At 47.9% G+C, this 26,172-nt stretch overlaps 2 protein-coding genes across 3 annotated transcripts in view; both read right to left on the bottom strand.

The window, feature by feature from the left end:
- Positions 1–26,172, bottom strand: part of FBXO16 (F-box protein 16) — an 810,609-nt gene that overhangs the window by 581,503 nt on the left and 202,934 nt on the right. The gene's annotated exons all lie outside the window — the stretch shown is intronic.
- Positions 3,162–22,972, bottom strand: LOC310702764 (uncharacterized protein). The gene is made up of 3 exons (XM_083494871.1): positions 22,577–22,972; positions 7,828–8,297; positions 3,162–3,376 (listed from the first exon to the last, which is right to left on the bottom strand). Exons 1-3 carry the CDS (start codon positions 22,577–22,579, stop codon positions 3,217–3,219), a joined length of 633 nt encoding a protein of 210 aa, XP_083350997.1. The 5' UTR covers positions 22,580–22,972; the 3' UTR covers positions 3,162–3,216.

Raw genomic sequence — 26,172 nt, 5'->3', positions numbered from 1 at the left:
TGCAAAATCACAGTGCCTTGGCCATTAAGTTGCTGTGTTCACCCTCAGAACACCCTTGCAAGGTGGACCAATTAGTATTTTATTTTTTTTCTCAGCTGGAGGTTGACAGATAGTGACTTGCCTGGGACTGTAAGTGCCAGAAGTAAAAGTGGGTCCCATCTCTCTGGGGTTTCCGACCAAAATATAATTCTTAGTTTCCATGCAACTGTTGTGGGGTAGCCCTTAATGGATCGTGGCCAGATCGCCAGGTTGCTTTGCTTGCTTTCATTAACATTACAGCGCTGAGTTGATTTGAAAGATTTAACCAGGCAGGCAAGGTGAGACAGGTATGGCACGGGAGCGCAGCTAGATGCAGCGCTTTGGAGTTATTTTTCAGCAAAAGCCTTTTGGAGGAACAAAACGTGCCGCCAGGGGGCACTGCAGTCAACCAAACACCTCCCCATTCAGGAGGGGAGAGACCCACACGCTACCTCCTGATACCAGGTATGGATTCATCTTTATCATTCTGCTCAAGCACAGAGAGAGGATGTAGGAAGGAAGGATGGTCTGCTGAGTCCCCGGGGAATTAATTGGTGGAGGGTGTGGGTGGTTCAGAGCACCCAGCCTCCCTTAAATTGATTTTCAGAAGTGTGAAAGGAGGGCTTGGAGTTCGTGCGAGGGATCGAGGCAGCTTTGAAAAGAATATAAGCGGAGAATTACAAAGGAGCTTTGAAATACCCCTGTACACAAGATGCCAATATTTCGGCTGACACCAGCTTCCCCACAGGAGCAGCAGCGCAGATATTGATTAATTTGTTGCAATTATGTTCCACCTTTTCCTCCCCAAGGTGCTCAAGGTGGCGTATGTGGCTCACCCCCGCTCCTCACCGAACAACAACCCCTGCGAGGAAGGCAGGGACCGGCCCCCGCGGTCACCCAGGGAGCTTCACGATGGCCAAGTAGGGATTCAAACCCTGCTCTCCCGGCTCCTAGTCGGATGCTCTTGTGGGATGTGAAACACAAGAGCAGTCAAGTACAACATTCCTAGAGTGAACATGTTTACACATGGGGAGGAATGTTTGTCCAGCCAGCAGGTAAACTTCCTGTTTCCTTCTGGGCTGGGACAGACTTCTTCTGCATGTGACTAGAGGTGGGCGTGGCCTCACCTGTGCAGGTAACGACAAAAGCATAGGACTGGGCACCATCTCTCTCTCTTTGGCTACATGCATTGAAGAAGCAACATCTGCTTTGCCAAAGATGCTCTAGCCAAGAGAGGACAAAGGGACTGTCTCCTTTGAGATAGTTTCCAGGTGTATGTTACTTTTCTAAGCTAAGTCTGCCTTCTGGGATCCTATTGTGAACAGAATGTGAGTGAGTAAACTCTTTTTATACTTTTATAGAAGACTGTGCCGTGTCTTATCTTTTATGAGGGAATAAGGGGGAAATACCAGAACGCTTATTATAGAGGTTTTAGTGAGCCTGAGCAAACGCATCCGCTGCGAGTTTAAAAAAGGGGAATGTTACTCTGCTAAATTGTGAACTTGTTAACACAAGTTGGAAAGGCTATAACCAAACAATATATCCTCTCCTGCATCCCTGAACATTCCCACAGCTCTAACTGCTGCACCACACAGCCCGGCAGCCTTCATGGGGTTGTGCCTGGAGCTGTGTGTCGGATGGGGCGCCATGAGCCTCGTCTTAGGCGGCGGGTGGGCAGGGGTGGCGAGGCAATCACAGCTGCCCAAGTCCCTTCTGACTTACCCTGAGTCGGGGCAGTGCCGTGGAGTGGTTAGAGTGTCAAATTGGGACCTGGGAGACTTGGGTTCAGGTCCTTACTCAGTCACAAAGATCACTATCAGTCACTGCCTCCTGGCCTAGCCTACCTTGCAAAGTTGTTGTGAGGATAAAGCAGGGAGGTAGAGAATTATGCATACTGCCAGGAGTGTCTGGGAGAAGAGGAGGAATATAAATGCAACAATAGCAACCCAGGGGTTGGGCTAGATGACCATTGGGGTACCTGCCAACCCTACAGTTCTATGATTCATGCATTAAACATTGGTCCACATACCTCAGTTTTGCCCCCACTGGCTGGCAGATGCTCTCCATGGTTTCCGAAAGGAAGGGCCCTACCTGAAGATGCTGGGTATTATATATAAGTTGCATGTAAGTTACGCTGACATTCTTAGAATCATAGAGCTGGAAGGACTCCAGCGGTCATCTAGTCCAACCCCCTGCGATGCAGGAATCACAGGTATGATTTATGTAAGTTACAGAATTTTGCCACAGGAGGCAGGGAGGTGAATAGCATGGCTTTTGGCAGAAGAGGAAATGCAGCAGAATGGAAACAGCGCTGCGTGAGACAGTTATTGGCTGGATTGGAAACGGATGCCTTCTTAAATCCCTAAAATCCCTATAGGATGGATTTCTGCCCTAAATTGATTTTTGAATTCTGAATTTATTGTTATTCACTTTTTATACTGTATTTTATGCTGGTTTTTGTTGCATCAGTTAAGTGTTTTAAATTTGTTGTTAGCCGACCTGAGCCCGGTTTTCTGAACCAGGAAGGGTGGGGTATAAATAAAAATTTATTATTATATTTAGATTTACCCTCCACCCCTATCCTAGGGCCCAGAATTAGCACCTGGTATCGCTTGTATCAAAGGGACGCGGGTGGCACTGTGGGTTAAACCACAGAGCCTAGAACTTGCCAATCAGAAGGTCAGCGGTTGGAATCCCCACGACGGGGTGAGCTCCCGCTCCTCGGTCCCTGCTCCTGCCAACCTAGCAGTTTGAAAGCACGTCAAAGTGCAAGTAGATAAATAGGTACCACTCCAGCGGGAAGGTAAATGGCATTTCCGTGCGCTGCTCTGATTCACCAGAAGTGGCTTAGTCATGCTAGCCACATGACCCGGAAGCTGTACGCCGGCTCCCTCGGCCAGTAAAGCGAGATGAGCGCCGCAACCCCAGAGTCGGTCATGACTGGACCTAATGGTCAGGGGTCCCTTTACCTTTACCTTTACTGCTTGTAGTGTGGGATTTTCCTGCACTGTGCAGGCGTGTATGAGAACTGCAAAAGATGAGGCTTTTACGAGCAAGAGGTTACGCACTCAGTCTCCCCATGAGATGAGGAAAGTACGTGAACAATGAAAAAAAATCTAAAATTACTGGAACCGATTGCACAATGAATGCTGAGGCCTTTCTTTTAATGCTTTTGTGGACAGAGAACGGGATGAGCAGCTAAGATGTCTTCAGGGCGCTTCCTTCCACCCGGATGGCTGGTTTCTCCGAAAGGCTGGTCATCTTGACCAGGAGGTCCTGGGATGCTTGGTCCAGCTGGTCGGCCAGGTGACTGGTCACACGCAGCATCCTGTCCATTCCCCGCAAGTGTTCGTTTAACCTATGCAGAAGAGGAGGGAGAAAACATGGAAACTCTCTTTACCAAAACAGGAAAAAACAAGAGGAAGGTGTTGTGGGCTTTTATGAGCAATCAGAAGAGGGAACACAAGACCCTGTGCTCTTCCCACAGATATAACTGTCCAGATCTGCTTTCCAATGTCATAGCCCCCTCTGCAAGTGATGAACAGGAAGAAGATTCGGAGGAACAGACTCCTAGCAGCAGCACCAGGGGCGAAGAGGAGCAGTCTAGCTGCGCTAGAGGAGGAGAAGGAAGCTGGTGAGGGGAGAGGGGAGAGGGGAGAGACTTCATCAGGCAAGGCCTTCTTCCACCTGCCTTGCCCCACCCTCCAGTCTCTGCTTCTCAATCTGCAAAAGCTCTGGTTTTCCCAGTAGTGATGTATGGAAGTGAAAGCTGGACCACAAAGAAGGCTGATCGCCGAAGAATGGATGCTTTTGAATTCTGGTGCTGGAGGAGACTCTTGAGAGTCCCATGGACTGCAAGAAGATCAAACCTCTCCATTCTGAAGGAAATCAGCCCTGAGTGCTCACTGGAAGGACAGATCCTGAAGCTGAAGCTCCAAGACTTTGGCCACCTCATGAGAAGAGAAGACTCCCTGGAAAAGACCCTGATGTTGGGAAAGATGGAGGGCACAAGGAGAAGGGGACAGCAGAGGACAAGATGGTTGGACAGTGACCTCGAAGCTACCAGCATGAGTTTGACCAAACTGTGGGAGGCAGTGGAAGACAGGAGCGCCTGGCATGCTCTGAGTGCCACAACTCCAGAGTCAGCCACGACTGGACCTAATGGTCAGGGGTCCCTTTACCTTTACCAGGAATATATAGTGAGAGGCTCACACAAGCCTGCAACCAGCTATCTGCTGTGCGTGTTAGAAGGGGAATGTAAACTCTGCTAAGTAAAGGAACTTGCTAGCACAAGTTAGGAAGGACATTAATAAACAATATATCCTCTCTTGCCACCCTGAAAATTCCCACAATTCAGAAGTCCACACGGACCAGCAGCAGCTCTCCAGAATTTCAAACAGGGCAGCAGCAGATTTTGGGGAGTGTGAACCGATTGCTTACACTTGGCTCACGCCAAGTCGAGAGGGTGCCGCCAGGGGCACTGCAATAACGGCGATCAATGGAAGGCAAGAGGCAGTGGAGGGGACAAATTTTGGCATTGCACAGGGTGCCACTGAAATTTTAAAGCCACTGGGTAGAGGTTCTCTCTGGAGACACCATTGAGAATTGAAGCCGGGGCATTCACCAAGCAAAGCAGATGGTGTATCACTAAATTCTGGACTCCCCTGTGTCTAATGCCCATTCATTTTAGTAAAGGTAAAGGGACCCCTGACCGTTAGGTCCAGTTGTGGCCGACTATGGGGTTGCGGCGCTCATCTCGCTTTATCGGCCGAGGGGGCCGGCGTACAGCTTCCGGGTCATGTGGCCAGCATGACTAAGCCGCTTCTTGCGAGCCAGAACAGTGCACGGAAACACCGTTTACCTTCCCACCGGAGCGGTACCTATTTATCTACTTGCACTTGGATGTGCTTTCGAACTGCTAGGTGGGCAGGAGCAGGGACCGAGCAACGGGAGCTCACCCCGTCGCGGGGATTCGAACCGACGACCTTCTGATTGGCAAGTCCTAGGCTCTGTGGTTTAACCCACAGCGCCACCAGCGTCCCTCCCATTCATTTTACTGTGGTGCTATTAAGCAGGGAGGGGGGCTTGGGTGTTTTCAAGGGCACAGTGGGTGTGCAGGAGAGTGGGGGGGCCAGGAATAGGAGGACAGGAGGCAATGGAGACCAAGGAGCAAGATTTTAGTTTCTCTCTCTCTCCCCCCTGTTGGGACATGGCATCCATCGCACAGGGAGCTGGTGGCTGAGTGAGTTACACAGCCGCAAAACCGCCAGCCAAATTCCAGCTCGGATGTGAAATTGAGCCGGGGCATTGCAAATTCCCCAGGAGAAACCCCTGAGAATCAGCAGAAAAAATATATAAAGAAATTGCTCTCGCTCAGACGGTCCCAGACTCTCAGCATTGTGGGCTGAATGTACAAGCTTCTCTCCTTGCAACACGTAATGCAAGGCCTGCAGGAGAAGTTTATAAGAATCGGCATGGCATGGAGAAAACAGAAAGGGAGAAATATTTTCTCCCTCGCTCATAAGACTAGAACTCATGGACGTCCAGAGAAGGTGAAGGTGGAAGGTTCAGGACAGGCAAAAGAAAGTCCTTCTTCACACAGCACAGAGTTAAACTTTGGAACTCCCTGCCACAGGAGAAAGTGATGGCCACCAACCTAAGGTAAAGGTAAAGGGACCCCTGACAATTAGGTCCAGTGGCGGATGACTCTGGGATTGCGGCGCTCATCTCGCTTTACCGGCCAAGGAAGCCGGCGTACAGTTTCTGAGTCAAGTGGCCAGCAGGACTAAGCTGCTTCTGGCGAACCAGAGCAGCACACAGAAACGCCATTTACCTTCCCACCGGAGTGGTACCTATTTATCTACAGTGGGTTAAGTACTTAATTCATTCCGGAGGTCCATTCTTAACCTGAAAATGTTCTTAACCTGAAGCATCACTTTAGCTAATGGGGCCTCCTGCAGCCGCCGCACCACTGGAGCACAATTTCTGTTCTCATCCTGAAGCAAAGTTCTTAACCCAAGGTACTATTTCTGGGTTAGCAGAGTCTGTAACCTAAAGCGCCTGTAACCTGAAGCGTCTGTAACCCGAAGCGTCTGTAACCCAAAGTACCACTGTACTTGCACTTTGACGTGCTTTCGAACTGCTAGGTGGGCAGGAGCAGGGACTGAGCAACGGGAGCTCACCCCATCACAGGGATTCAAACCACCGACCTTCTCATCGGCAAGTCCTAGGCTCTGTGGTTTAACCCACAGCGCCACCCACAACCCTGGCCACCAACCTAGATGGCTTTAGAAGAGGATTATACAACCTAGATGGCTTTAGAAGAGGAGATGACTATGGTGGCTACGAGCCACACTGGTTATGTTCTGCCCTCCACAGTGGGAGGCAGCAATGCAACTGAATACCAGTTGCTGGAAACCACAGGAGTTGCTCTTGTGCTCAGATCCTGCTTGCGGGTTCCACACAACGGGCGTCTGGTTGGTCACTGTGAGGGCAGGATGCTCAGCTAGATGGGTCACTGGCTTAATCCAGCATTGGCCTAATCCGAGCAGATTTGTCCGTTACAGCTCTCTCAACTTCTCATAAACTCCACATTTCTGCAGCAATTTGCAATTTAAATTTTTTTTTAATAACCCTTGTGAAAATTTGGCAGCATTGCAGTACGAATTCCTCCTGATAGACCTATGTTTATATGTAGTTTTCACTTTTTTCCCTGCAAATCATTCCCCCAACATATTGCATTTCTGTATGCTATTTTCATGAATATATTCACTTCTATGCACATTTTGCTATAGAAAAGTATGGATTTCAAAGGCTGCATATTGTTTCATATGTTTCAGGCTGTCCATGGAGGCGCAGGTCAATTCTGTGTCCAGGGCAGCTGTCTACCAGGTCCATCTCGTGCACAGGATGAGACCCTACCTGCCCGCAAACTGTCTCGCCAGAGTGGTGCATGCTCTAGTTATCTTCCGCTTGGACTACTGCAATGCGCTCTACGTGGGGCTACCTTTGAAGGTGACTCGGAAACTACAACTAATCCAGAATGCGGCAGCTAGACTGGTGACTGGGGGCGGCCGCCGAGACCACATAACACCGGTCTTGAAAGACCTACATTGGCTCCCAGTACATTTCCGAGCACAATTCAAAGTGTTGGTGTTGACCTTTAAAGCCCTAAATGGCCTTGGTCCAGTATACCTGAAGGAGCATCTCCACCCCCATCATTCTGCCCAGACACTGAGGTCCAGCTCCAAGGGCCTTCTGGCAGTTCCTTCGCTGCAGGAAGCCAAGTTACAGGGAACCAGGCAGAGGGTCTTCTCGGTGGTGGCACCGGCCCTGTGGAACGCCCTCCCATCAGAGGTCAAAAGAATAAACAACTATCTGACTTTTAGAAGACATCTGAAGGCAGCTCTGTATCGGGAAGTTTTTAATGTTTGATGTTTTATCGTGTTTTTAATATTCTGTTGAGAGCCACCCAGATGGGCAGGGTATAAATAAATAAAATAATAATAATAATAATAATAATAATAATAATAATAATAATTTCAGAAAACACAAACCAGGTAAGTTTGCCTTTAAGTAGGAGCTGAATTCTATGTGTCCCCTGTCCCGAGAAGGAAGGATTTCCTTTCCTCTGCCTGCTGGTTACTTCCTTGGCTGACCCAAGGTTCCAGTTTTACAAGAGATCTCCTTCCTTTCCACTCACCCTCCCGCTAATCCTGCAGATGATTATGTAGGATGTACGAAGCAGCTACCTCTGTGCTCCATTGCTAAGCCCCACAAAAGGAGCATCTGTTGTGAAGAAGCACCTACTTCTTTTTCTCGTCTTCTGCGTGCAGATGGTCATCTGCATGGATGTGTTCCTCCAGCTCCTGCAGGAACTTCCCAAGAATCTCATGGAACTCCCCGTTGGCCTCTCTCACATCCGGAAGAGCTTCAGAAACGATGTCCTGGTACCTGGACTGGCCGGCCTCCAGAGCTGCAGCCTCCTGAAGGCTCTTCAGGTTGCCTCCAAGGTCCTCCAACAAGATCTTGAGATGGTCCAGCTCTTCCTGGGAGGCTGGCGTGGCGGTTGCCTGGGTCATCTGCATGCAAGAGCTCCCAGACCAGGGGATGTGAAATGTGAAGTCGCAAAAGTCTGGGTTTGGGGACTGATCTCCACGATCTTCTGGGGTTGGTCTCACCGTGGCATTGCTCAGTGATTCCTCTTCCTTGCTCTGAGCAGGTATAAGAAGACTCAGCCCTAGCAGCAGACTCCAAACCGTGAGCGGTCTTGTTGCAACCTGGAAAAAAGGAAAGGCGAGTCACTATTATCAGAGATGGGGTGTGGGTGGTTACACCTGAATTCAGTGTTGGGGTGCTGCTGGGGAGACAGGGGCATTGGGCTGGCCCCCAGCTGGCTCCAGCCACTGGCCGGCAGCTGGGCGAACACTGGACTCCCTTGGAATAGCATCAATCAGCGGCATGAGCCTCCGATATGTTCAAAAGCTGTGCCCCCTCTTATCAGTAGAGTGAATAAATCCTCACAATGGAAGTGACGGACAGAGACATGTGTAAGCATTATTGACAGCGTTTATTCAGCATAGTTCAGGAACAAAGGAAAAACATGTCTGCTTCCCTTCGTCTCCAAGCAAAACAGCAGCAGCAAAAGCAATATACAAACGGAAGTTCCCAGCAGACTGTGCTGGAAGCAAACAGGCATGTGACACGCAACAGTCATGCCTGTTCCTTATAAGGTGGAACAGAACTATATGCTAACATTCAGACCTGTTTTTCCAAGCCCAGTGCTTTTCCCAGTGTGGGAAAAGAGAGAAGAACTCAGTCAAGGGAGTTTGGGGTGTTTAGCCTGGGGAAGAGGAGACTGAGAGGTGATCGGATGGTCCAATTCAAATATCTGAAAGGCTTTCACATGGAAGGTGGAGCAAGTTTGTTTTCTGCTGTTCCAGGGGGTTTGGACCCCAAACTAATGACTTCAAGCTATGAGAAAGGAGATTCCGACTAAACATACAGAAAAACTTTCTGACAGCAAGAGCTGTTCGACAGTGGAACGGGCTTCCTTGGGAGAGTGTAGACTCTCCTTCCTTGGAGGTTTTTAAGCAGAGGTTAGATGGTCATCTGTCATGGATACTTTAGCTGAGATTCCCGCATTGCAGGGGGTTGGACTAGATGACCCCTGGGGTTCCTTCCAGCTCTACAATTCTATGAGTCTATGAAAAGGCAGGACAGAGGTTCTCCAACTAACTAACTAACTATTGTAGTTGTGAATTGCCCAGGGCAGAGGGTAGTATATAAATATATGATAGCCATGTTCAAATATATAAAAGGATGTCATATAGAGGAGGGAGAAAGGTTGTTTTCTGCTGCTCCAGAGAAGCGGACACGGAGCAATGGATCCAAACTACAAGAAAGAAGATTCCACCTAAACATTAGGAAGAACTTCCTGACAGTAAGAGCTGTTTGACAGTGGAATTTGCTGCCAAGGAGTGTGGTGGAGTCTCCTACTTTGGAGGTCTTTAAGCAGAGGCTTGACAACCATATGTCAGGAGTGCTCTGATGGTGTTTCCTGCTTGGCAGGGGGTTGGACTCGATGGCCCTTGTGGTCTCTTCCAACTCTAGGATTCTATTCTATGATTCTATGAAATTTAATTAACAACAACAACAACTGCTACTACCTTGTAGGCTGATTGGCACAAATAAAGCCCCACGCCTCCATCACAAAGATCCTTTTCTTTTTTAATTTTTAATTTTTATTGGAAATTTTATTTGCAACATAACATAAACCCCCACCCCCCAATACAGAAATCCACCCTCATTAAACGTGAACGTAACATACAATAAGCATAACATACAACAATACAAACAACCAAATAAAAGACTTCCTTTATCCTGTATCTGGCCTCCTTATTTACTTCTTAGAAGCTGTTTCCTTTATGAATAATTCTTAAGATTTTTCTAATTATAATATCCACCAAAGTCTCCTGCAGACGTTAATCAAAACAATTCCAGGTATGTATTGTAGGGAACTGTTTTGCGAAGTATTCTCTGCATTTCCCCCATGCTTTTTGAAACTCTTGTCTGGTGTGATCTCTCATTGCCTCAATCTAGCCAGTTCAATGTACTCTAACAGTTTGTCTTGCCATTCCTTTTTTGTTGGCACAATTTCTTTTTCCCAGTTTTTAGCAATTAGGATCACCAACCTCCTTTTCGTTCAGCTCGTCCTTGCAATAATTTGTGTCCAGATTCCCTTCCTGCCAGGAAAGCAATCATCACAGCTTTGCTGTTGGCAGCCAGCAACCGTCCCCTGGCAATAACCACCTGGCCACATGCCACGGCTGTCTCTTGCCCACCTGTGCCCTGCACAGCCCAAGAGCTGCACAAAAATGTTCTGTCTTGCTAAGGTTTCCCCCCTCTTTCCTTCTGGCATTCAGTCCCGAAAAACCCAGCGCTCGGTATTCTCCCCAGAGGCATCCAACGTCCAGCAAAAGGAGGCACTTATTTATGCAGCACACGGTTAATCTATGGAACTCCCTGTTGCAGGAAGCAGTGGTGAATACCAACTGAGACAGCTTTCTGAGAAGATGACAAACCCAGGGAAGGCTAGCCCAATCAGGGGTAACAATGTTTCTGTAGACTCTCCTTCCTTGAAGGTTTGTAAGCAAAGGCTGGAGGATGCTTTAGCTGAGATTCCAGAAAACCAGGGGGGTTGGACTTGATGACCCCTGGGGTCCCTTCCACCTCTACCATTCTATGGTTCTGAATACCATTTGCTGGAAACCGCAAGAAGGCAGAGGACTTTTGCGCACAAAGAATGACAGAACAGGATGCTGGACTAGATGGGTCATTCACCTGATCCAACAAGCTGTGTTTAATTACTGCCTTTAATCCTTCAATCTCCCAGGACATTCTATACAAGATCTTAAAGTAGCTGTCTTATTACAAAAGAAATTCAGAAACAGACTGGAAAGAGAAGTTGGTGAATTGCAACTTATTACCAAACTTAAAACCATGGAGAGACCTGGTCTGAATAGAGACATTGGATTCTTATCTCATTATACATGATAAAGCTATTTTTTTAGCCATCTCACCCTTGCTTTTTCCTGTAAGACCAATTGCAGTCCTTAACAGGTGTCAACAGGTTTACCACACCTATCAGCCAATCACCCATTCCCACCACCCTCCTGAGTAATACCCCTCCCCACCCTCTCAAAAAGCAGAGACATCACCTTGCCGACAAAGGTTGGTATAGTTAAAGCTATGGTTTTCCCAGTACAGTGGTACCTCAGGTTACATATGCTTCAGGTTACAGACACTTCAGGTTACAGACTCCGCTAACCCAGAAATATTACCTCGCATTAAGAACTTTGCTTCAGGATGAGAACAGAAATTGTAGAGCAGCAGCGCAACCTGAACAGTTTCAGGTTAAGAAAAGACCTCCAGAACGAATTAAGTTCTTAACCGAGGTACCACTGTAGTGATGTATGGAAATGAGAACTGGACCTAAAGAAGGCTGATCACCGAAGAATTAATGCTTTTGAATTCTGTTGCTGGAGGAGACTCTTGAGAGTCCCATGGACTGCAATAAGATCAAACCTCTCCATTCTGAAGGAAATCAGCCCTGAGTGCTCACTGGAAGGACAGATCCTGAAGCTGAGGCTCCAAGACTTTGGCCACCTCATGAGAAGAGAAGACTCCCTGGAAAAGACCCTGATGTTGGGGAAGATGGAGGGCAGAAGGAGAAGGGGACGACAGAGGATGAGATGGTGGGACAGTGTTCTCGAAGCTACCAGCATGAGTTTGACCAAACTGCGGGAGGGAGTGGAAGACAGGAGTGCCTGGCGTGCTCTGGTCCATGGGGTCACGAAGAGTCGGACACGACTAAACGACAAAACAACAACCCTCTCACTATATATAAGGGTCCGGTGACTTCTGTTTCAGTGTATCTGAAGAAGTGTGCATGCACACGGAAGCTCATACCAAGAACAAACTTAGTTGGTCTCTAAGGTGCTACTGGAAGGAATTTTTTTCTTGATATTGTTAGGGTTGTTGTTGTTTAGTCATTTAGTCATGTCCAACTCTTCGTTAGGGTTAGGGTTGGGGGATAAGGGATAGGGGAAATAGTTTTATTTATGCTTCTGAATGCCAGCTGTTGGAAACCACAGAGAGTGCTCTTGCATTGAAATCCTGTTTGCAAGTTTCCCACAAGCATCTTTTCTGCCATCCATAGGCCCCTGGCCTGATCCGGCAGACTCCTCCTCTGAGGCTCTTAAGGTTTCCAGCAACTCCATTTGGTGCTCAGTGACAGAACCCAGCACACTGGATTTTCCCCAGAGGCATCCGATATCCTGCAAGGGAAATGGAGGAGTTTCTCGTTCTCTCTCTCTCTCCCTCTGGCTGGCCTTTAGGGTAGAGTCTTCTTTGGCACTGCTTCCCGCAGAACTTGCTGAGCCCCTCCTGGCTGCCAGAAGCTTCCTCCAGCAAAATACTCAAAGGCAGGTTTTGGTGGCCAAATTAAGTTCTGCTCTAATTAATCCATGAAGCCAGATAGAGATGGAGACAGAATCTGTTGGAAGGAAGCAATGTTTGTTTGTTTGTTTGTTTGTTTCATTGATCTAATCTCTCCTCCAAGATACTCAAGTTGGCCAACACAGTTCTCCCACCATTTGATCCTCACAATACAACCCTCTGGGGTAGGCCAGGTTGAGAGGCTGTGACTGGCCATTTGAAGCCCTGGTCCAATACCAAGACTCTAACCACTACTCCACTCTGCCTCTGCACTGGAGTATATCTACACCATCCTTCATGGCAGAAAAAAACCGTTCCAAAGTGGCTCATGTGAAGAAAGGTTAAACTATAAACTCGCAGGATCATGGAAAATATAGGAATTGGCCTTATAACTACCTGAATGCCTTATAACAACTAAGACCATTGGTCCATCGAGCCGAGTATCATCTAATTTGACTGGCAGGGGTGCCAACTTGAATAAAATATTGAGATAGCAGAGTGAGGGCTGGGCAGGGGGTGTCAAAGGTTGCTGAGGGCCACCAATGAAGGCACTGGGGGCCACATACGGCCCTCGGGCCATGAGTTGGACCACCCTGGGCTAAGACTGTTGCCTACTGCCTGCCCATACATGCCCCCCAACTTTTCTCTGATGAAAATAGGGACGTCCTATTCCCTCCTCCTCATCATACCCTACTGATCTGACTGGAGTTGCCCCAGCCACTCTGGATGGCTTCCAACATATATAAAAACATAATAAAAATTAAATATTTTTAAAAACCTTCCCCATACAGGGCTGCCTTCAAATGTCTTCTAAAGGTTGTATAGTTCCTTACCTCCCTGGCTTGGGGGTTGCATAACTCCATACCCTCCAACATGTCTCCAATGAAAATAGGGATGTCCCAAGGAAAAGGAGAGGGATGCGGGTGGCGCTGTGGGTTAAACCACAGAGTCTAGGACTTGCCGATCAGAAGGTTGTGGTTCAAATCCCTGTTACAGGGCGAGCTCCTGTTGCTCGGTCCCTGCTCCTGCCAACCTAGCAGTTCGAAAGCACGTCCAAGTGCAAGTAGATAAATAGGTACCGCTCTGGCGGGAAGGTAAACGGCATTTCCGTGCACTGCTCTGGTTCGCCAGAAGTGGCTTAGTCATGCTGACCTCATGACCCGGAAGCTGTACACCGGCTCCCTCGGCCAAGAAAGCGAGATGAGTGCCGCAACCCCAGAGTCGGCCACGACTGGACCTTATGGTCAGGGGTCCCTTTACCTTTACCTATTCCATCATCATCATCATCATCATCATTATCATCATCCCCTACTGATCTGACTGGAGTTGCCGCAGCCACTCTGGATGGCTTCCAACATATATAAAAACATAATAAAACATTAAACATTTTTAAAAAAACCTTCCCCATACAGGGCTGCCTTCAAATGTCTTCTAGAGGTTGTATAGTTCCTTACCTCCTTGGCTTGGGCGTTGCATAACTCCATACCCTCCAACATTTCTCCAATGAAAATAGGGATGTCCCAAGGAAAAGTGGGACATTCTGGGATCTAATCAGAAACTGGGATGGCTTCTGTAGATCTGGGACTGTCCCTGGAAAATAGGGGCACTTGGAGGGTCTGCCCAGCGGTGGAGGAAGCTGTTCGGGTGCCTTGGTGAGCCGCCCACTGTGAGAACAGGATCCTGATCCTAGATAGACCATTGGCCTGATCCAGCAGGCTCGCCTTTTGTCTGCATGTTCTTCCTGGTACTTTGCAAAAGGGATGAGTGGAATCTGTTTTACAGCTGACCCCTCTCTGGCGGGGGTCTTTATGCTTCACCCCACAGATGGATTCCAGGGTGCCTGTTTCCCTGAGCAAAGCTTTCAGCATTGTGGATTTCGTAGCTGTGCGAAGCCCGCCAACTGCTCTCGCCCGATTCATTTCTGATTCCCTCCCTTGCATGATCCAAACCAGCTGCCTATTAAGTGCGCACTACAAAGGCAGGCCTTTTTGTTTCCCTGCAAGTCACAGCCTTGCCTTTTCCAGAGAACCTGCCTTGCTGCCAGATGGCATCCGAACAGACTTCTAATTTGAGATACTTCCTTTGAATCGCAGTCAGCGGGAATGTGAATTAAGGAGTCGGGAACTGTCCTGAATTGCCGTCCCACCTCCCAGGAGCAGACCACACCCTCCTCTGTCCCCTCTTCTTGTGGGGCATGGATGACCCAGCCTTAGTTAAGAACAGGAGCAGGGAACAACAGTGGACTTTCAGTTGTTGTGGATTCACAGACCCTCCAACTGCCCCTGTTCTCCAGGGACAGTTCTGGATTTACAGAAGCCGTACTGGTTTCTGATTTGATCCCAGTGTTATTTATTCAGTGGTCTCTGTTTGCCTGAGCTCAAGTCTGGATTAAGGATTCTGAGCTTCTGTGTTCTGATTCAATACATGTTGTCCATTCACAGAACGTTTCAGGATTCGGGCCGCTGCCATTGGCCCTTGAACTCACGATTCGCAGGTTGGAAGTTTAGACAGCCAATCACGTTGGGAGTGGGAGTGGCCCAGGCTTCCAGAAATGTATATAAGCAGTTGCTTTGCCCCTGTTTCCCAGTTATGTAGTTCAAGAAAGGTTCTTGCTGTTATCGCTGTGTCTTGCCTTGTAGAAACCAAACTACAATTCACTGGTGACCAGGCCCAGACAGATTCCAAAGGGGGCCTCGGTCAGCATATTCACAAACAAATAAGGAGAAGTTTTAATTATAATTATAATTTAATTATAATTAATACAGTGGTACCTCGGGTTACATACGCTTCAGGTTACATACACTTCGAGTTACACACTCCGCTAACCCAGAAATAGTGCTTCAGGTTAAGAACTTTGCTTCAGGATAAGAACAGAAATCGGTCTCCGTTGGTGCGGCGGCAGGAGGAGGCCCCATTAGTTAAAGTGATGCTTCAGGTTTAGAACAGTTTCAGGTTAAGAACGGACCTCCGGAACGAATTAAGTACTTAACCCGAGGTACCACTGTAATAGTCAAATTTGTCTACTTAAAAATAGTTTTTAAAATACATTATTGAACTATTAAAATGCATCTTAAAAAGCAGAGACATCACCTTGCCAACCAGGGTCCGTATAGCTAAAAGCTATGGTTTTCCCAGTAGTGATGTATGGAAGTGAGAGCTGGACCATAAAGAAGGCTGATCGCCGAAGAATTGATGCTTTTTAATTCTGGTGCTGGAGGAGACTCTTGAGAGTCCCATGGACTGCAAGAAGATCAAACCGATCCATTCTGAAGTAAACTAGCCCTGAGTGCTCACTGGAAGGACAGATCCTGAAGCTGAGGCTCCAAGACTTTGGCCACCTCATGAGAAGAGAAGACTCCCTGGGAAAGACCCTGATGTTGGGAAAGATGGAGGGCACAAGGAGAAGGGGGCGACAGAGGACGAGATGGTGGGACAGCGTTCTCGAAGCTACCAGAGTGAGTTTGACCAAACTGCGGGAGGCAGTGGACGACAGAAGTGCCTGGCGTGCTCATGCAGATCACACAGAGCGGCCACCATGGCCACCCAGGGCCACATCAAGGAATTTGACACCACAGTTCCAGGGAAATGGGACTCCTACGCCACCCAGCTGGAGTTCTTCCTCGCAGCCAATAGGGTGCCTGACCCCAAACTGAAGTGGGCTACACTGTCAGTGTGTGGGGTCCTGCTATATTCAAGATGGCCCAGGCTCTGGTGGCCCCAGCCAAGCTGAGCAATACAACGTTCAATGCAATCATGCTAAAGCTGCAGACCTACTTCGTGTTAGAATTTCTGCTCTGTGATTGCAGTCATGGGATTGTTGTCTATCACATGACAGTGTATGTTTTGACTCCACAGAGTGGGAAGTGACGGAGACAGGATGTTTGTCTTACTGTGTTCCGTGAAGTGGGACTATTGTCCTTTGTTCTTTTTCTCTTTGCTGTCTGATGCTAGAGAGAGAGGGAGCCATGTTGCAGTGCTCCGTGTGGGTTTATATGTAAATAAAGTAGATTAGCCAAAATGCTGAGTTGCTGAGGTCTGCCACGCAAGTTGCGCAAACTCTGTGGATCCCTGAGTGTGTTGATGTCTGTTGGCATTGGATGTTAGGATATTTCCGTTCCACCTTAAAAGGGAGCAGGATGTTTGTGTCACAGCCTGCGTATTTCCTGTTCACAGGATGTTTATGTTTGCTATTGCTTTCGTTCTCTCTCTGTCTAAGACACTGACGCAGACAGTCATGTCTTTCTTTGTTCTGATCAACGCTGAATAAAAGCTTGTAAATAATGCTCTCCTGAGTGCGACTTCTGGCTGTGCATTATCTGCTGATAAGAGTGTGCATGAGCCCTGGAATGTGGCAATGTGTTTTCAGGAAACTCGTGTCACTAATCGCTCATACTGCGTGACTACGGGAGATCGATGGATCGTCCGGCAGCCGGCTTGGGGGCCATGATGGACTTTATCTCCCTGGCAGTATCCCAACATTGGTTGCTGTGATGTTCAGGATAAAGAAAGCTAATGAAGCTCCCAAACGATCAACCAGGAGGGAGGGAACATGCCAGTCGGGCATGTGTCTCTGCTAGGGTCCTACTCGAGTGTAGGCTGAACTCCTGACACTTCGCTCCTCAGCCATCAGAGATTGCCTGCCGGCATGCCTACTACAAATGAGACCAGGCCTCAGATGAATCCATTGTGGCCTTTGTTGTGGCTTTGTGGCAGGCCATCCGCCACTGCGAATCACGACTCAGAGTTCAAGGGCCAAAGGCAGCGGCCCAAATCTTGAAATATTCTGTGACTGAACATCATGCATTAAATCAGAACACAGGAGCTCAGAATCCTTAGTCCAGACTCAAGCTCAGGCAAATGGAGACCACTGAATATGTAACACCCAGAATGTCCTGCATTCCCTTCCTCAAACTCAGCCCCCCAGCTCTTTTTGGACTACAACTCCCATGATCCCTAGCTAGCAGGACCAGTGGTCAGGGATGATGGGAATTGTAGTCTCAAAACTTCTGGAGGGCCGGGTTTGAGGAAACCTGCCTTAGAACAGTGATTGTGATGGCCTGGGATTCGGACTCGGATGCTGAACCCGAGGGATCCCAGCCTGCACAGGATTCCCCACCTCCAGAACCAACTGAGCCGGGGCTGGGGCCTGAGCCTGAAGGGTCCTCACCTGTGCTGGATCCTCAGGTGCAGGCACCAGCTGAGTCTGCTCTGGCTCCTGAGGTGATGGAGGACCCATTGCCTGCAGCAGTGGTGTAGCGTGGGGGTGCCAGGGGTGCCGGCCGCACCGGGCGCAACATTTGGGGGGGGCGCGTTTGGCCGGCCCTCCTCGAGGAAGCAGGAACCCCACTGTCCTCGGACCTCCTCCGAAGGCTGGCGGTGGGGCGGAGAGACCTTCTCCCTGCGCCAGCCTTCGGAACGATGCTCCGAAGCCTGGCAGTGGGGCGGAGAGACCTTCTCCCCGCGCCAGCCTTCGGATGGCTGCTCCGAAGCCTGGCGGTGGGGCGGAGAGACCTTCTCCCCGCACCAGCCTTTGGAAGGCTGCTCCGAAGCCTGGCGGTGGGGCGGAGAGACCTTCTCCCCGCGCCAGCCTTCGGATGGCTGTCCTGAAGACTTGTGGTGGGAGCAGTGGCGTAGCGTGGGGGTGCAGGGGGGCCTGCTGCACCTGGCACAACATCTGGGGAGCGCGGAAGAGACTCGAGTGCTAAAATCCACGGGTTAGGGGGCGCAAATTACTTGCCTTGCCCCGGGTGCTGAGAACCCACGCTACGCCACTGGCCTGCAGGTGCTCCACTCTCAGCCCCGTCAGAGGAAGCTGAGGTTGCCTCTGGGTCCAGGAACCCTCCAGCCTCTCCTGAGCTGCAGAGGCTCAGGGCAGAGAGGCAGAGGGAACAAAGTTCCCACAGGAGGAGGGCTCGCCTCCAGGCCAGGAGAGGCGAGTCACCTGAGGATCAGGGCCGCCTTGTGCCTCGGGGCAGATAAAAGCCGGCCAGCCCCAGTCCCAAGTTGCGGGAGCAACATTGTTGGTTGCTAGTTCTTGCCTGAGCCCTGTCCTGCTTTTCTGCCAGAGCTCCTGACCTGCCCTGGCTCCCTGCTTGCATGCCTGTTCCTGACTTCACCTGACTCCCTGCCCTGCACCCAGCTTCAGCTACTATGGACTGCCTCCACGTTGCACCTTTGACCATGGACCGGACTTGGAACTCACCTATCGGGTAACCTACGGGACCAGCACAGTGATGGCCAAACTTAGCCCTCCAGCTGTTTTGGGACTACAGTTCCCATCATCCCTGACCACTGGTCCTGTTAGCTAGGGATGATGGGAGTTGTAGTCCAAAAACAGCTGGAGGGCCAAGTTTGGCCATCACTGCCTTAGAACGCCCCTCTTTTCACCAGAGTAATGTTGGAGGGTGTGCTTCTGTAAATACAGGACTGTCACCCCCAAATAGGGGCACTTGGAGGGTCTTTTATCTGTCCTGATTCTTCCAATATTCAGTTTCACGGTTCTAGCGTTATGAGAGAGGAAGAGAAACATTTCTCTACTCGCTTTCTCCATGCCGTGCATAACTAAGCGGAAGGTTACCGTATTTTTCGCTCTATAACACGCACCCGACCATAACACGCACGTAGTTTTTAGAGGAGGAAAATCCGTAGGCATGCCACCCGTAGGCATTTCCTCCATAACATGCACAGACATTTCCCCTTACTTTCTAGGAGGAAAAAAGTGAGTGTTATGGTGCAAAAAATACGGTAATTATGCTGAAGGATAATTATGGGGCAATGGAAGATGTGGGGAAATGATGGCTTGACGCAATCTTGTGCAACCTCCCTGAACACCAATCAGAATGGATGTTCAGTAAAGAGCTGACGTCATCCAACCTTCACCCTGGCTTTTGACAAATTTCCTGGACCAACTTTATTCTCGCAATGTTAAGCTGCTTTAGGCTGTTTTTAATATTGTGCCATGCTAGATTTCAGTATGAATGTGGCAGGTTAGTTGCAACCTGCCCTGAGGCCCTAGGGTGAAGGGCGAGTAACAAATTTCAATAAGAATAAGAACAATGCCATTTAAGCGAGTTGCTACCATAACCACATCTGGCGGCCGTGAGCTGTACTGTCCACATCACAAATTTTTGTAATTTTTATTTTTCCAGAGATTCTGTGTTCTTTTTCAGGCATTAAGGGTCTGGTATTCACCAGACAATGAATCCCTTTCAGAGCAAGTTTGGAAACGCCTGAAAAAACATGATCTCAGACAAGCACAAGAAAGAGGAAAAACATATGATCAGCCCTGGCTTTGAAAGGGCCACCAAATGCCTAGCCCACAAAGGATTTATTTTCGCATAACCAAGTTCTTAACCACACAGCATCGTATTTCCCTGGACTCTGCCTTTCCCGTTCGAAGCCTCTTTTCTCTCTCTCTTCTGCAGATGGTTACATACCCTCCAACGATTCTCTGATGAAAACAGGGGTGTCCTATTCCATAATAACATTAACAACAACCATTTTACTACTTATGCCCTGCCACTCTGGGTGCCTTCCAACAAATATAAAGGTAAAGGGACCCCTGACCATTAGGTCCAGTTGTGGCCGACTCTGGGGTTGTGGCGCTCATCTCGGTTTATTGGTCGAGGGAGCCAGAGTACAGCTTCTGGGTCATGTGGCTAGCATGACTAAGCCACTTCTGGCGAACCAGAGCAGTGCACAGAAACGCCATTTACCTTCCCGCCAGAGTGGTACCTATTTATCTACTTGCTCTTTGACGTGCTTTCGAACTGCTAGGTTGGCAGGAGGAGGGACCAAGCAATGGGAGCTCACCCCGTCACGGGGATTCAAACCGCCGACCTTCTGATCTGCAAGTCCTAGGCTCTGGGGTTTAGACCACAGCGCCACCCACGTCCCACATAAAAACATAATAAAACTTTTTTTAAAAAACCTTCCCTATACAGTGGTGCCTCACAAGACGAAATTAATCCGTTCCGCGAGTCTCTTCGTCTTGCGGTTTTTTCGTCTTGCGAAGCACAGCTATTAGCGGCTTAGCGGCTATTAACGGCTTAGCGGCTTTAAGAAAAAGGAAACAAACTTGCAAGAACTCGCAAGACGTTTCGTCTTGCGAAGCAAGCCCATAGGGAAATTCGTCTTGCGGAACGACTCAAAAAACAGAAAACTCTTTCGTCTTGCGCGTTTTTCGTCTTGCGAGTTTTTCGTCTTGTGAGGCACCACTGTATAGGGGTTGCCTTTCGATGGTTTGGGTTTCAGATAACTCCATACACTCTGACATTTCTCTGATGAAAATAGAGACATCCAGGGGTGTGGGAGATAAATATTTGGGGGGGATAATGATTTTTGTTATGTTGCGTAAGTTTGTGCAGGTTTTTTGTGTCATCGTCACCGTGTATGTGTTATGTCACTGTTAAATTGCTTGTAAGATTCTTATTTGTATATCTATCTCTTTCTTTCTTTCTTTTTAAATTTTATTCATTTTTCTTTTTCATTCATCCTCCCTCCCTCCCCTCCAGGGCTTCCCCCAACTTCCGCTTCTGGTTTGTTTCTATTTTCACCCGCTTTGCTATCTCTCAACAGAAAAGGTGATTAATAACATAACATCAAGCCTAAAAACATAAAAATAAAAGTAAATACACCATAATATTTCACTATTTTCTAAACATTTTCTAATAATTTCTAATACTTCTAATAATTTCTAATTTCTAATACTAATAATAATAATACTAATAATTTATGATAATGTGAATGTTTATTTAAATCCTGCCGTCAAGTCTATTGACATCAAGTCTATTGACTTTCTTTGTTTCTGCAAATATAATATAAATGATTCCCATTTCTTTTTCAGAGTCACTGTTGTCTTTTTCTCTTAATCTATCTGTCATTTTTGCCAGTTCTGCATAGTTCATCAATTTCTCTTGCCATTATTCTTTAGTTGGTGTTTCTCCAGTCTTCCAATTTTGTGCAATCAATATTCTTGCTGCTGTAGTGGCATACATAAGTAAAGTCCTCACTTCTTTTGATATGTCTATCTCTTTCAAGTTGCCCCCGGATGAAGGAATTTCAGGAAAAAACGCTTTGGGGCTTTTAGTAAATTGTTTGTGGCACATCTGAGAACTCAAACACAAGTTATTGGCTCTTGGAGTCCCTTCCAACTATACAATTATACAATTCTCTTTTGGTTTTGTGCAGTGCGTTCCGTGTTTTTGGTTTCAATTTCGTTGTTCTGTATGGGACAATGACAATAAAGAATATTGTATTGAGAATATTGTATTGTATTGTATTGTATTTCTGTAGTTGTTTACACACACACACAGCAAAAGCTTGGAGACCCGTCAGCCTTAGAATTACCGGGTGTTTTTTAGAAAGAAAGAAAATAGCAGAAGGAGGAGGATTGAATCTGATGAGGTCCATGACACTGGGAGATGTTTTGGATTTTGTTTACCCCCCCATTACATTTTCCCTAAAAGATTTCCTTAATTTGCATATGCAGATGAAATAGTCAGTGTTATGACTTATGGTCCTGTGTGCCTGCCCTGCCAGTCTTTTAAGAATCTAGCTTCCCCTCTTTAGAACCACTGCTCTTTTTTTTCTCATGTGCAATGAATGGACCTTTAACAGATAAGTTAACTGACTAAAGCTCAGATGATCAATTAAGTAAGGGGTTTTGTTTTGTTTTAGATGACCCTAGCCTGGCTTTTAATGAAAATGCAGAGTAGGAAATTCGACCTGCGTTAGTGCTGTGAGGTCGTTTTCAGACAACCAGCCTGTTGAGCTTCCATCCCAATTTGCTTGTCACACGCTTTGCTGAGAGGTTAGGCAACATTATTGCACATTTGTTCTGATTTGCTTGTGGGGAGGTTAGACTGAAAAGCATTTTCCACACCTGCCCTGTTCCAGGTACTAAAGGTTTCTCAGAATGCAGATTGGACAACTCCTAATTTGAAAACCGCTTCAAGACAGGAATAGATAGCAGATCAACTCCAACCTCTCCCTCCACACAAAACACCTATTTTTAATATGCTGGGCAACGATAATATGAACCCAAAAGTCTCTGACTCACCATGGCAGAGATCTCTCCGGTGCAATTCAATGCGAACTTCAGCAGTGGATCAGAGTGACAGCTGTCCTCCAACGTCAGCGATGCAATGGGCAATTTAAAAACGTCTCTGGGAGTCGTCGGCCTAAGATCTCCTCCAGCGATCTCTCTGGAATTCCCTGTGGGTCAGTTATGGATTCAACCCAAGTCAATCTACCAGTCAAGAGGACCAGCTCTGTGCATGGGGAAGCTAGACAGATGGACCGTGTCAGCAGAAAGCGTTTGTTGTGAGCGCAGTTTCCTTCCTTCGCAGTGCTGTGGCAGTGTGTGTGTTTTCAATTTACTTAACTTCTGTGGAATGCTAATGACTGACCAAGAGAGAGAGAGAGAGAGAGTTAGAGATCTGGTTTAAAAGAGGAAAAAGGAGGCCCAACGCTGAGGAAGCAAAGAAGGAACATGCTGTTCTCACCATTGGTAACAACAGGGCTGGATTTGGGCTTTAGGAGGCAGCAAGCCATGATAGTGCCATGGAAGGGTGCAGCTCAGTGGAAGAGCACTTGTTTAGTATGAATCAGAGTTGGAAGTGTTAAGGAAAAATCTAGGTGTGAGGCTGCTCAGCCACCCAGCTGGTCGGGCAGAGCCCGCGGGTCCCTGCGGAATAAAGGAAGGAGTCCAGCCACCAACCGGAGCAAACAGCTGTAGACCAAAGTTTATTGCGCAACAGGTTCAAAGAGGAATTTTGAACCCCAAGGATGGGGTGACAAGGACTTTTAAAAGTTTCTATCTTATCCCAGCATACAGTTCATTAAGCATCATCACTACATCATTGCTACATTAGAAAAAGGGAGAGTTATATATGATTAAATAAGGGACGCGGGTGGTTGGCGGTTCGAATCCCCGTGAAGGGGTGAGCTCCCGTTGCTCGGTCCCTGCTCCTGCCAATCTAGCAGTTCGAAAGCACGTCAAAGTGCAAGTACCGTATTTTTTGCTCTATAAGACTCACTTTTCCCTCCTAAAAAGTAAGGAGTGTGTGCGTCTTATGGAGCCAAATAAAAAAGTTCCTTCCAGTAGCACCTTAAAGACCAACTAAGTTAGTTCTTGGTATGAGTTTTCGTGTACATGCACACTACTTCAGATACTGAATGCAGGCTGCGCAGCTATCCCAGAAGCCAGAACAGCAAGAGGGATTGCTGCTTTCACTGCACAGCTGCTTTCACTGCACAGCGATCCCTGTTGCTGTTCTGGCTTCTGAGATTCAGAATTTTTTCCCCTTGTTTTCCTCCTCCAAAAACTAGGTGCGTCCTGTGGTCTGGTGCATCTTATACAGCAAAAAATATGGTAGGTAAATAGGTACCGCTCCAGCGGGAAGGGAAACAGTGTTTCCATGCGCTGCTCTGGTTCGCCAGAGGCAGCTTAGTCATGCTGGCCACGTGACCCGGAAGCTGTACGCCAGCTCCTTCGGCCAACAAAGCGAGATGAGCGCCACAACCCCAGAGTCGGCCACAACTGGACCTAATGGTCAGGGGTCCCTTTACCTTTACCTATGCATGATTAGCATAGAAGGAATGTGTTGGGGCAACAGGCGGATACAGGATATGTATTGGGAAGTACATTCTAAGCACCTACTACAAAGGGACAATAGAACTTTGGTTTGCATAGTCTGCCACCTGGGCGAGTCCGGAGGAGTGCCTTTGCCCAGCGATTGACACCTATGAGTACCTTCCTGTGAGTACCTGACCTCCCGCTTGAGGGATTATGGGGAAACCGAGTGGTTTCCAAGTCCTTGGCCAATGAAGCAAATGGCGGTGGAATGAAGGAAACTGGCAAAGGAGTTGATTTTATATGGTTTCTAAAGCTAGGTAACTTCCATGAGCTGTCAAGTCGAAAGGATACATTTATGCATAATATTTGTAACATTTAACAACTTTAAAGATGTGCCCCCCCCCCGTAATTTCCATTATAGAAAGGACCCCAAGGGTCATCCAGACCAACCCCCCTGCAATTCAGGAATCTCAACTAAAGCATCCATGACAAGATGGCCATCCAACCTCTGCTTGAAAACCTCCAAGGAAGGAGAGTCTACAACTTCCTTAGGGAGTCCGTTCCAGTGTCGAACAACTCTTACTGCTTAAAAGTTATTAAGTCCTATCCTCCAGAGCATGAGAAAACAAGCTTGCCCCATCTTCCACGGAACAGCCCATGAGAGATTTGAAGATGGCAGCACCCATCCCTCCTGTGGTCTCCAGCAAGTGGTATTCAGAGTAATTTACTGCCTCCAACCAGGGAGGTAGAGCATAATCATAGGGCTAGTTGTTGTTGCTGTTCAGTCGTGTCCGACTCTTTGTGACCCCCTGGACCAGAGCACGCCAGGCACTCCTGTCTTCCACTGCCTCCCGCAGTTTGGTCAAACTCATGTTGGTAGCTTCGAGAACACTGTCCCACCATCTCGTCCTCTGTCGTCCCCTTCTCCTTGTGCCCTCCATCTTTCCCAGCATCAGGGTCTTTTCCAGGGAATCTTCTCTTCTCATGAGGTGGCCAAAGTCTTGGAGCCTCAGCTTCAGGACCTGTCCTTCCAGTGAGCACTCAGGGCTGATTTCCTTAAGAATGGAGAGGTTTGTTCTTCTCAGTATCCCTGCCAAGAAAACTCCATGGACAAAGACAACAGGGAAAACCATAGCTTTAACTATACGGACCTTTGTTGGCAAGGTGACGTCTCTGCTTTTTAAGATGCTGTCTAGGTTTGTCGTTGCTTTTCTCCCAAGAAGCAGGCATCCTCTCTTCCTCTATGAATGTGTCCAATACTCTTTTAAAGCCACCCAAGTTGGCCATCCCTGCCTCCTGTGGGAGTGAGTTCCACAGTTCACCTGTGTGCCATGTGAAGAATTATTATCAACATTGTTGGTGTCAGAAGAGTGCAACAACAAAAAACTCCATTCTCTAGCTTTCTGTCATATGTCTGGGAGGGAATCTTGATTGTTTTCCCTCTGTGCTCCATTGGATGTGCACAATGGATGATCTGCATCTGTTTCCTTTAATATATATATATATATATATATATATATATATATATAGCATGCAAGACTTGTTTCCAAAAACAGAATAGTTTGTAGTTCACCAGCAGCAGCAGCAAAACCTGCTCTGTGTTGAATAACATGTATATTATTAACTCTACATGAATGTAACAATTTTATATAAAGGTAAAGATAAAGGGGCCCCTGACCATTAGGTCCAGTCATGGCCGACTCTGGGGTTGCGACACTCATCTCGCTTTACTGGCTAAGGGAGCCAGTGTACAGCTTCCGGGTCATGTGGCCAGCATACTAAGCCGCTTCTGGCGAACCAGAGCAGTGCATGGAAACGCTGTTTATCTTCCCGCCGGAGTGGTACCTATTTATCTACTTGCACTTTGACGTGCTTTCGAACTGCTAGGTTGGCAGGAGCAGGGACCAAGCAACGGGAGCTCACCCCGTCGCGGGGATTCGAACCACCGACCTTCTGATCGGCAAGTTCTAGGCTCTGTGGTTTAACCCACAGCGCCACCCGCATCCCTTAACAATTTTATATATGCAACGGTATTTTTATTGCAATATTTTCCTTAAGTTGTCTGTTGTTTGCTGTCT

Source organism: Podarcis liolepis (genome assembly GCF_965112155.1).
Source record: "Podarcis liolepis genome assembly, chromosome: 3".
Lineage (NCBI taxonomy): Eukaryota > Metazoa > Chordata > Lepidosauria > Squamata > Lacertidae > Podarcis > Podarcis liolepis.
This window is presented reverse-complemented; position numbering and strand designations above follow the sequence as displayed.

What these genes read in the sequence shown, in the direction of transcription:
- LOC310702764 (XM_083494871.1), bottom strand. An exon ending in GCAGAAGACGAGAAAAAGAA is followed by an intron (nt 3,377 to 7,827) that starts GTAGGTGCTTCT and finishes TCTTCTGCATAG; the next exon opens with GTTAAACGAACACTTGCGGG.